General features: G+C 31.7%; 1 protein-coding gene across 3 annotated transcripts in view; it reads right to left on the bottom strand.

Moving 5' to 3' along the window:
- Positions 1-13043, bottom strand: part of LOC149481653 (ADAMTS-like protein 4) — a 49305-nt gene that overhangs the window by 24001 nt on the left and 12261 nt on the right. For all 3 annotated transcript variants that reach the window (XM_089705220.1, XM_089705218.1, XM_089705219.1), the window contains exons 3-7: positions 9035-9104; positions 8649-8764; positions 3180-3300; positions 2084-2186; positions 905-1035 (exon numbers count right to left, since the gene is read on the bottom strand). In XM_089705220.1, the coding sequence (XP_089561346.1) occupies positions 905-1035; positions 2084-2186; positions 3180-3300; positions 8649-8764; positions 9035-9104 (541 nt within the window). The remainder of the gene's footprint in view (positions 1-904; positions 1036-2083; positions 2187-3179; positions 3301-8648; positions 8765-9034; positions 9105-13043) is intronic.

Here is a 13043-nt window from a genome sequence, read left to right as displayed (position 1 = left end):
TAAAAGTGAACTTATTAAGAATATAATTATCTTTGTCATTTAAGCTTTTTATCAACCTCCTTATTTGGTCTCACATACCGCATGACAAATATTAAATACTAGCTTTCCGCCTGCGGCTTCGCCCGCGTTTTCAAAGAAAAACCCGCATAGTTCCCGTTCCCGTGGGATTTCCGGGATAAAACCTAGCCTATGTTACTCGTGGATAATGTAGCTTTCGAATGGTGAAAGAATTTTTAAAATCGGTCCAGTAGTTTATGAGCCTATTCATTACAATCAAACAAACAAACAAACAAACAAAGTTTTCCTCTTTATAATATTAGTGTAGATAAAAAGTAGAAGATTTCGTTAATACCCAAAACTCATTGAGGTGATGTTATCCCGACATTACTGGTCAGAATTAGGATTTTCATCCATTGATTGATTACACGTTTACATATTGCGAAAGGTGTTGTGTTCGATCAAAGATCACACATTTATTTATAGATGCTTATAAAAGTAACTAGAATAGACATATCAATTGACCCTTGCGGCGGTCTTCGTATAACTATTAACATCTTCCTAGAATATTGAAATAAGACACAAGGTAACTAATAAATTAGTTAAGGCATGCTCCTGTTAGGGACACAATATAAACATACAGACAGGGTCAATTATAGTCAACTGCAGTTTTATTATGTACAACTATCTGATTTTGCAATTGAATACCAGGTAAAGATTTTATTGGGTGGTTAATAAAAAATCTTTCAGCAGGTTCAAGTCTTGCCTTTACTTGTTTTCTAGCTATTTGGGCCTACATCACTAGTCTAAAATTAAACGAAATAACCGCAACATTTAAGCAATTTTTTACCTGAAAAAAAACACAAAATCATCAGAAAATCAAAAATATTAACTAAAACTAAATTACCTTACACGTGCCCTGCACGCAGATAGCTCTAAACCCTTGCATGGTGCACGGCGTGCCATCTGCTGCTAGAGATAGTGACGCGTAGAAATGGAGGCCGAGGGGTCGACAGTTTAGCACGCATGGTGTGTCACCTAGTGAAGACTATGTGATTAAGGATTGAATAAAATAGATAATGATATTAAATGAATATCAATAGATTGATGCCGTTAGGTGTCCCTAGTTATAAACAAATTATGATGAAATGTTTTGAACGGATGCCATACCGCTATGGCAAGATGGTAATAATATTGTCTTTGTTTTTTTTTTTTGTTTTAATAAGCTCGTCGCAATGCAAAACTGTATTAGATAAAATGAATCAGTGATTTGTAAAATTAGGTACTTTAACAAACTTTATCTCATCCTAGAAGAATAATAACTTTTTGAAGCACTACTTCTACAACCCGGTTACAATATCTGTGGACCTGGCTTCGATGACGTCACGTCGCGAACGCAACGAAATTGCTAACCGTAATGACGCGCCGCGGGCGAGCGCGGGGAGGTAAAGGGGAACGGGAAGGGGCTCCGCATTCCAGCGAGGTCCACAGATATTGTAACCGAGTTGTAACTGAATTAGAATGTGTAAATATTCAATATAGGTTTAGTATAGAACAAAATCGAAATTCACAAGCATTACTAATAAACGCAACATCTTCCGTAGCAACTCTATTAAATTTCCAATTAATTCGCTAAGACGGTTTATAATAAAGATGCAATCAAAATCACATTACATCGACTATCCATTACAACTTATCTAGAATATGTTACTGATTATTAATATTTCACTTGCAGTCTTGTATTAATATATTCGCCAATGAACAAGTCTCTGTGCCATCATTCATATCTTATTATACCGTAATCCTTTACTTATAAAATAAAAAGCAGCATGCTGGTTGTAAAGGCGTAATTATTTTTATTTATTAAAGTTACTAGTATAAAAAACATTGTATTTTTTTATAATAGTAACGTTTTAAATAAAACAAAGATTAAAAATTAAAACTTTAGCAAAGACTATCACGTATTATTGATTCTAGCTCTTTTCATAGTTTTTCGTGGTTTTCACTTGGAAGCAAAAATATGAATAAAATATACATTAATAAAATCCAATTTTATTTCCTAACTACGTCAAACTAAATTACTTACCATCTATATAAGGCACCCATGTATAGAATCTTCCCCGAAAAGGTCTCCTGTCGTAGGAAGAACATTGCTCTGCTCGCGTGTCAAGAAGACCACGTGGACACGGCTGGATACATATTTGTTTATTATTTTTAAACCTCACAAATTTAAAATAATACATATCCTAAAAATATTATGCTTTTTAAATATCTTATGAACTTCAGAAAAATATGGAAACATGACTAATAAATTAGTATAATTATAGAGCCACGAAATTGATTTCTTTTTAAAATAAACGGAAATAAATAAAGTCCTTTTTTGTGATAAGTTATGGCTTATATCATAAAAAGTTTAACCGATGCTAGGGCACAGATTTTTAATTTATAAAAAGTTAGTAATTGAAATGCAGTATACTGCAGTATACTGGAAATGCATGACCCTACCACGTAAGGTGAGCAAATTTCATGTTACGGTTTACTGAAACGTTATATATTTTATATTGCATACTAATATTTCATAGACAATGTGTTTGTATGCATGTCAAAATCAATTAGTATTCAATACTTTATATTTTTTTTAATAAGTGTGATTTTCCAATACACTTTCATTCAACAGGGTTACATTGAACTAGTACATGGCATGACTAACGCAATGAATTAAAGGAAGTAAGGCGAAACAAAGGCTGCTAATTGTAAATCAAAACGGGATTAAGAGACATAAAACTTTTATTGTATTTTAAGTATCAATGAGGCCACATTGTTGAATGAACAATAGTAATCAAAGCGTTTAGTTCTAAAGTTTACGAAGCGTAGTGTATTTCAAGACGGAAGTGATTTGAATGATTATTATTAGGAAATTGTTTGAAAAACCAAAAAAATGTTAAGAATTAGTTTAATAAAATTGTTAGTAGTTATAGCCGATTTAACTAATGCAATACTCTCTCTACTCTACACAAATGCATCTGTGAATTGGGATTCGTCCTTCTACTGAAAAAAATTAGTTATGAACATTGTAAATTATTTTTCCTATCCGGAAAATTGAAGTCACACAAAATATGTTTAAGATTATGAAATAATTACTCCGTTAATACAAACATACTCAGTAATTCAAAATATCTTACTTTTGTATTACACTCATGGTACCGCCTCGCCATACCCACACAATCCTGTGGCTGTGCCTGTCTTGTAACTCGCACTGTTATAACTGGTGTCGGTAGTGTACTATTTAATGTACTAGGAATTCTGTAACAAATGATAGTATCTAATTTGAGTGTAGGTAGACCTTTTTTAAGTTATCTAGAATTTGTATGAAAGAGTGTAGAGCTTTAAAAGCTCCTGCGTTTGTTGTTGTTGTTTGTTATGTGCGTGATCTGGGCATAAGGATACATGCTAAAGAACACCTTATTATTATAAGACAAGCTACATAGATAAAATATCTTAATCATACAAAGTGAGGAGCTAATAGAATATAAATATTCCAACCGAAAGTTCTGAAAGTTAGCAATAACTTAAAACACAAATATTTATGCAGTGATAGTGTTTGAATTTGATTGTTTTGTTTCATCTGACATGAAACTAACTTAAAACCTACAAAAGTTCCATTCGTGTTCTTTGAAAACGATAATAGAATATTAAATAGATGTAAATATCACATACACACTCATATTTCCTGCGGTTTAATTGATCTATACCCCAATAAATCCTTGTAATTATAGGCGTATGATAATTTACTCTGAAGACGAAACAAAACGCACCGGCGAGTTAAAAGCCTTCTTAATTAAATCAACGGCACAAATAAAAAATGTATCTCCTTGTTTTATTTTATCGTATTAGTAAGGTTCTATCGGTATTCATTGTTATTAGCGGTGTAAGTAATCATGTTAGAGTTTTCTTTTTTAAATTGTCAGACGATCTTTGCTGGTTTGGTGTACGATCTTTTATCAATTGAAAAAAAATAAATAATACGTAACTACATCAATATAAATTTATGTTCTTCATATTATAATTATTCAAATTTATTTAGTTACCTTAATTTATGTACACTATAAAAAATAACTTTGAATGTACCCCATTATTTTGGTTGCATCCGTCATTGTCAAGCATCGCAACAAGTGAATAAAAAAATTACATAACATTTCCTGACAATAATGCGCTACTCGACTACTTTTATCACAAAAATTTGATCACCTCAGAAAAAAGATAAATAAATTAAGGCAATAATATTTTTTATTCAAATTACGCCACTAATGTCCAGTAATAATTTATTCCAATAAGAAGAACGCACGATATGACAAATGACTTCGGGTCTAATTTGTCTACAGAGTGTCCTATCAGCAGGATACTGGAGTAGAATGTCGTTAATGAAAGAATTTATAACCCCATGTACATAATATAATTTATCTCGTGTTATAATTAACGAGAAGTAATTACTGGTATCTTATAATATTGAATATATTATAAGTACATTATGATAACAGCACATTCTCGTTTTATAGGCTGTATTGAACCTTTCATAAAATTAACCTCATGTGGTAATATAGATGGTACATTTAATTCAAATTTGTAAGATCTATTTATCGTTTTGTTTTTATTATATTAAACAGAATTTATATATAGAGGTTATAAGATCAAATAAAAGACATTCCAAGAAAATTATAGTAGGTATTTATTTCTAAGGAGTAAAAGCTCAAGATCCTCTGATAATTTATAAAAATTCAATAGTCAGACATACTCTATACTAACAAAATTAATTATCACGAGGTTATTAGATCATCAATCAAATGCAGGCGTCATTCCTATCTTAATTAAGAGTGACTGCATTTAAATAACCTACTTACAATGTAACGGTATTTTATATCCATAGTATTGCTGTTTTATCTCAGACTTGGATGAAATTGGAATAATATTTATTTGGTTATATATTTATGATATGTTATTAAGCATTCTATTAGGAACGATTAGCAAAAAAAACATGACTACCACAACTCCTAATGTCTCTTATGAACAACCCTCATTTGGTAGGAATTTCACTGTTAAATGACATTTGCCAAGAAGGGTTTCTGTCATAATATTATCAGTAATTTCACATATTTCTATCAATTATATAAAATTAAGTCCCTGATTATTATAATAGCTTGAGCCCGCGGCTTCACACGCGTGATAACCAGTCGCGTATAAAGTAGCATTATATTTGCTAATCTATTCAATCTATATACCAACATTTAAATAATGATTTTAAAGAACGGCCAAAAAATTATGGAAATCAAAAGACATGTAATATTCAAAATACACAGAATATAGTAAAGAACCTTGTAGGAGCTGTCTTGAGATAAACTTGCGAATTTATATTCTGTCAAATAATAGCATACAGGGTTGAAATTATATGCCGCGGTCTCAAAGGTGCGAAACGTCAGAATTACAATACAAACGCCTTTAAACCTGCCACAAAGGTAAATAAAATGGATACTTTCTCGCGGATATTAACAATAACCGATATTGTATGTTTTGCGAATAGATAATAGTGGGCCATTGTTTTGTCGGTTTGATTCCCTGCGGAAGTATAACAATGGATACTTCGGCTTATTCTATATAGGTTTTAAATGGGACCGGTTCTATAAACATGAAGATTTAATTTTAAGTGTACAGTGCCTAATATTGATGTGGACGGGGACCTAACATATTATGACCGTTTTAAACATTTTTATACTATTTGTATAGGTAATTAAAGCATTATATTTTTGAAGTTATAATTTAAATTTTAACAGTGTTATCAATAGAGTAATGATGACAATTGACGCTATATTAGACGTTATTATTTACTTACACGAACCAACAGAATTTAGTGTGCACATCATCTGAAAAAGCTTTTCTATTAAGAATTAATTATGTTTAAAAAAATAGGCTTTGTAACTTTAAAAAAAAAGCTGTATTTACTTATAAACGTATCTAATAGCTTTCCGCCCGCGGCTTCGCCCGCGTTTTCAAAGAAAAACCCGTTCCCGTAGGATTTCCGGGATAAAACCTATCCTATGTCCTTTCTCGGGTATCAAAATATCTCTATACCAAATTTCATGCAAATTGGTTCAGTAGGCGTGATTGAATAACAGACAGACAGACAGAGTTACTTTCGCATTTATAATATTAGTATGGATGTTTATTTTAATACAATCCTTCGAAGTTCGAATTATTAAATAACTTTAAATTACTCCGTATTATTAGCATGTATCTTTAACCTGAATATTCAGCCGACAGAACGTGCAAAATTCTCACCTTCTATGTTTAACTAATAAAATAAAAAACAGTATAATCGCATGCTCATTAAAGTATATAAAGGTGATGCATGTCAATCAGGGCTAACAACGGCTAGTTACGCTCGCTACGGGGATTCCATTACCTGTTCATTTAACCTGTGACCTGCGCTGATTGCCCACTGGGCGAAATTGCATTACTTTACTGTAGAAAATTTAAGCGGAGATTTAAGTTTGGCTGGCGGATTTATTATTCACTATAAAATTCTTTCAATTCTTTGCCTTATTATTAACTATTTATCCGTGATTGGTCCCAAACATTTACTAAGTACCTTTTTTTAACTAGCATCAAATTATTATTGCCTCCATCAATTCTCTTCGTAAATACAATTAATAGTATTATATATGTATTAATAGTATTATATATGCATCATAACATTTATATGACTTAAGTCTTCTTTTGATTAGGCATTTTTAAACAAAGCATTTTTACATGGTAAACCATCGTTATGCAGTGAATAGGTACTTTGTATATATTTAATATATTACAAATATAGGTGATTATCCCTATGTTTTCATTAATTTTATCTCACTCATTAAAACCCCAATTCGTGTACCTATACATTTGTCGAAAAAGATAGTGTTATCCGGCAGATTACTATTTTATTCGTTATACCCATAGAGATCTAGAGAGATGCCAATCGCTTGCGCTGAGTACGAAACCTGTGTCTCATAACAAATTTACGCACACAACAGTAAACAAAATAAAAACAATACTTCGCGTTGTGTGCGTGTCATCACACAAAAATTTGAGAGCGACTATTCGTTCGCACACTAGATTGTAAGTGACGTACGTATACAGCACCACACAGCCGCAAGATATGCGTTTACGATAGGGATTGCTTGTCGATAAAATGAGAAACGTTAAAATTAAAACAATTTATAGGCAATACAGTAACTACGTAGAAAATAGAAATGGACACCTTGATGGTAGCATTCATGGTGATGAAGTACATAAAGCATTGCCTATTGACTTATTGTAAAGTAATATAAGTATGAAATAAGTGACTTCTTTTTTTAATCCATGTATAATAATTACTATAAAATTATTGCTCGAGTACCTATCAAATAATAATAATACAATCAGATATTAAGCTAATAGTAATACATTATGATATAAAAATAAGGTAGTAAAATAATACATAATACGATAAAAAATCCGAATCTTATCGACATGGACACACTCGACGCGCATCCTCAACTAACGACCGCGAGCAGCGGCCTGTACTACACGATCGAACGTTTTGTTAGCTTTATTATGTTCATTATACATTGCGGTATTCGAACTTCGCGTTTGAATAGAGTCACGTACAGAAGAAGCATTGTAAACTATTTACATAAATTATTGTGACTGTTTTACTGTCACATAATGAAGACAAGAAATCACTCTACGTAATATTGTTTTTGAAATTTTAGTAAGAAAATCGTATAATTTTCAGTACTTACCGATGGTATGTGATTCCATTTGACTTAAAGTTGCTGGTTTCACTTCGGTTTTTACAAACTTTAACGGAACAACACGGCATTGTCAAATAATACCCGGCCGACGGTCGAACGTCAACTGAATGGAACAAACAGCATGTGTTCTTTTTTTGGGCATATTGCTGCGACACCGGCCCCGCCCCCTAACCATATCTCCCTTTAGTTTCTTTGATCTGTGGTTATACCATTAAGATTACAGGTTAAACAAATCTTTTGGCAGTAAAATAAGTGGATTTGATTGCGACATAAAGTTAACATTGTTTTTAATGGATCTAATATAGATTATAAAAGATAGTTAGCGTACAGATAGCGTAAAACGAATTACCTTAATAGCTGGTGTTTATTTTTTTCCTCTTTTGTATAGCCCGAAGGGTTTGTCGGCGGGTTTAATACGTGTTATAAGATTTAGTTATAGCCTATCACCGTAATAAACGAGAATGATAAGTGGTTTACGCAATGAGGATTTTATGTTATTTTCTTTTTATTTACTTCATAACCGACGTTATAATGTTGAATTAAAATAATTTTGTGGGTCTGAATGGGTATACCTAATATGTGTTATACATAATTGCACTACAACTGCTTAGGGGGCATGTATAACCAGAATTATTAATTTATATAAATATAGTATAAAATAAAATATAACTATTTACACTCGTCTTACAGATTAATTTAGCCACATGTTTTTAACAATTTTAACAAAATAGTCCACATTCACTATGCATTCATTCTGTTTAGTCTATAGGTATTCCCAAATGTACCACACAACAGATTTTCTCCTAAGTATACAAAATCCTTTACCTCAGTAAACACTGTCTCTCCTGGTAGGAGACGCCTCCACCGCAAGTTCTAGAACACGCACTCCAACTACCCCAGGTACTCCACGCATATAGACTAGTCTCTGATCTTTTTGGAACCTGAAACGTAAATTATTATTTATCTTCATTGAATGAGTATTGCCGGTAAAAACAAGAAGACGATAAGAACTTGGTCTTAGTGGAAGAAAACAAAAGACGAATTTAAATATTTTTAAGCGTTTCAAGTTACTATTTTTTATACGAAACAAAACTCAAGCTATTCTATATACCTATATTTTTGACAAAAAGTTTATCCTTATTCTTGGTTCGTTTTTAAATTTTAATAGCATGTAAATAGTGTTTATAAATGTAAATCATTGAATAATTTACCTGCGGTTGCGTGGTCTCAGTTAAATTGGAAGCCGTTGTTAGTAATGCAAATTGTATTACTGCTGCAACCCTGGAAAATAAAAGAAATCCTTTTAAAACATAGGTACAACATTTAAAATTCTTTGATTAATATTTTCATTTTTCAACAGTATGTGTAGATGAAAGGTTTGCTCAAATAAAATAAGGCATAGGTATTTACAATCAATTTAAATTAATCGTAGATAAATATTATATCAAAATGAAATATGCAATTAATTTATTATTAACAACTATCAAGTGAAACGTGGATTTATAACAAAGAGCTAATAATGCTCCAACAGACTATTAAAACCTATGAAATTACGTAGCAAATTGCACCAAAACAAATTCTTCCGGAGCGAGTAACAAATTACTCAATTTACTCTCAACGCTAACAAAGGATACGTGATCTATTTCGAAATTATCTCCTTAGTGAAAACCGTGGGCTCGTACATCGTGGGTCCACAAACAATTTGTTAGTGCATACAATTTACCGCTCTCACGGCCGGGTAATGAGCACTAACAACCATTGAGGTATCATTCATGTGGCCAAACGTTCCGTGTTTATGGGATAATCTCAATGTTCACGGTAATGAGCAATGGCGCATTCGAAGCAATGGAAATGAATACCTTACATACTCGTACCTGAACAAATGTCTTTATTTCGTTTAAATTCAAGCGATTGCTCCGTTTCGTTCTCAAGAGTTCTTTGCCCTGTGAAATGTGTAGTTTTATGTGTTTTAAAAATGTGAATAATGAATTTTCTACCATATCGTGATTTACTTAACTAATTTGTATTTTATGGCTTACTCCATTGATATTCTCGAATTCAATTACAGTAAAATTTAAAATGTTTAGAAACTAATTCAAAGGAAAATAATGTTCCTCATTAATGATGCAGTATTAATTGCCATTTATTCAGTTTTATTGAATTGCGGAGTGCTGCGGTAAAGCCGGTTGAAAGCAACAATGTTTATCAATTAATAGCATAATAAAATATACATTACATTTACACGACCGCGACGTAGCAAAACTTTGCAACAAGTAACAACGTTATCTCTTTCAAGATTTTATAATAAACCAACAATTCAATAAATTAAAAAAAATCCAAGTGAATCCATATTCACACAGGCCAAAATACATACAAATCTAATCTCTTTCATTCAGAAGAGGAATATACCTACAACTTTCTTTCATTCAAACTTCTTTTGAAATGTTTGAAGCAAAACATTATTCCCATTAACTAAAATATATGGTAACAGAACACATTGTTTACGTCCAAACAAGACTGGACGGATGAACCCGTGGGTGACGGAACATAACGCGGAATCACTTTGTCTTTTCAATTTACTCGCATTGCTGGTAAGGTAACTGTGTAAATACAGGGCTGCTAGTGGCTAATTAATTTATGATTACTAGTGCTAGTGAAATCAATTTTACGTTTTATAAGTGGAAATATTACAAATTATCTGGGTAGGTTTATCTGATTTTTGGTGAATTTCCATTTTGAAAAGTGATGAATCAAATGTTCTTCTATAGTAAAGTGAAAAATTTTATACGACATGTCAATGTATTTAGAAGAGATATTATGTACTGTGAGCATGTACAAGCCGTAAGTTGAATGGTAGAAGTTCACTTCTATATTGATACTTATATGGGCTATAATTATTCAATGAAAAACGTGAATGTTGTGTGGTTGGTAGTAAACATAGACTCATTGAATAGATGAAGACATTAAGTTGTATTTATACCCGTAGGTATAATTTTTCTCTCATATTATTACACCAGTTGGCAGCCCTGATTAAGTTGCGCCTACACATTTAAGCCCATTGCACAATCCGACATCTCCATTAGGTGTTTGTAGCAGCACCGATACATTTTCTACGCACTGCTCAAGCATTAAAACGATCTGACGAATGTGTACAACGCCTTAATGTCTTAAGTGGTTTATTAAGTGCCGATAGCAGTTATTTTTATGTTCCCTTGCCTGTTTAATTTGGACACATTAATGCTATCTTTATTGCCGAGATTCTCATGACTTCGATTCGCTAAAATGTAGAAATCAAATTTTATGGTCATCTTGTTTGTTTGATATATGAATGTGTGTAAGCAGTTAAGGTATTTTGACAGTTTCACGTAGTAAAATAAAAAGTTATGTTTCTTTTTTACATAATACTTCTATATAACAATCTAAGTATATCGTTATCAGAATATAATATTTAAACTGCTTAATCAATCTGTTGAATTCTGTAGGAGTGATTTTAACAACTTGCTACTTACAAAACTTTTAAAGATAATTTATATGGTAGGTATCCCAGAAATTATTCGAGTACCGAAAGCAAATCGGTATCATATAGTAAATGAAGAAAACTTTAAAAGCTATACGTATTGCGTAGGTATACACACAGACTTATAAATAGGTACATTGATATATTGTACATATAAATAGTAACAATCCAACATTCCTGCAGTTGGCGAGGTACTAACGACTGCGAAGCCAAGATACCGTTCGTAACAACCATGACAGATGCAATATTGCAGTAAAGTATGCATAAAATAAAATCATTACCATGGGTCTTCTGGCTTCCTGGCAATTTGAGTAGAAGCCGGGAGTTAATAATTTCTTTACTAATGACGGTAAGAATGTAAATTGTTTATTAATGTAAATTATATACATTTTTTCCTGATGACTTTTAAGTATAGATGTCAAGTGCATGGTATGTAATTACATGAACATAAATTGGGTTGAAATGTGGTAAGTTGGTAATTTGGTATAGATATTACGTTATAATTTTTATATGTCGTAATAACTTGTAGTTCTAGTGTCATACTATGTTCATTAAGGATATCCTAATTCGACCATCAATGTCTAAATAAAACTGAAATATTTATTAGAGGACTACACAGATAATTTAAATCATCATAACATTGTTTTTTATACATACATATATTTATCTAAGAATACGCGTTACAATATAGGCCGTGTGAAAAAGTATTTTTTAGTCCTGCATAAGCACGTGCTCTACCTTGAATGGACCGTATAATTTTATTTACTTTTACTCTCCAAGGAGTCTCGAGTAGCGATAAAAAGTTTACCGTTTAATCCTATAAAAACATTTGTTATGGGTAAATATGTACGTAGCGGTGCTATTTGTGCTTTTAAACTTTGATTGAATGTAAAGTCACAAATAAGCTTTATTTATATAATATTTCAGTCATAACAACTTTCTACGGTTTACGTATATAATATATAAACTTTATAATTTTTTCGCTAGTCTATTCAATACAACGGAAATAGAAAATAGAAACTTTATACTGGCACCCACATGTCATAAAAATATATTATAGGTACGTAACTTACTTTTAATATATTTTATATTGCATTATCAACGTAATATACGTTCTCTACCGTGAAAAGGTCAACAAAATTTCTACACTAACACTACCTACGAAGTTTTCTGATATTAAATTAGAAAACCTTTAGTCATAATATATAATTCATTTTACATTTTTATAAGTTTGTGTAACTTTTAAACTTTTAACACGTATATCGAATTAAGGACAAGTTAAGGATAAGATCTTGTTCACCTGCTCACAGTTCGTAGCTGCCCCAAAATTGTAATATAGTATGTAAATAGATTGGTAGGCGATATGAGTACGTTTTGTTTATCCAGAAAAAGAAACAGAAACTACATCATCAAGAGATCGTTATACGGCAGTTTATAGGAAGCACTCGATGTCAGTGATGTTTTTAAAGGAACTGTAGTTATCTCAACAGCCTGTATAAACACTTGGATATGACGGCAACAGCCGCGGAGGTTACAGACAGCCACCGACAGCCGTTTCCAATACAAATTGAAAAGTGAAGTTGGAAAGATTTGCTTGATTTCCAATTTATTGCTGGATAGAGAGCTTTTATTTATATGTATATTTTGGAACATAGCAGATGCACTGTTTATAAGGACTTAAAAATTAGACTAGTTCAAAATTA

This window comes from Colias philodice, chromosome 16 (assembly GCF_061535455.1).
Source record: "Colias philodice isolate Cphi_HAF_F1 chromosome 16, ilColPhil1 Martin Lab GWU primary, whole genome shotgun sequence".
NCBI classification, from domain to species: domain Eukaryota; kingdom Metazoa; phylum Arthropoda; class Insecta; order Lepidoptera; family Pieridae; genus Colias; species Colias philodice.
The sequence above is the reverse complement of the archived record's forward strand: the minus strand, read 5'-3'. Positions and strand labels throughout refer to the sequence as shown.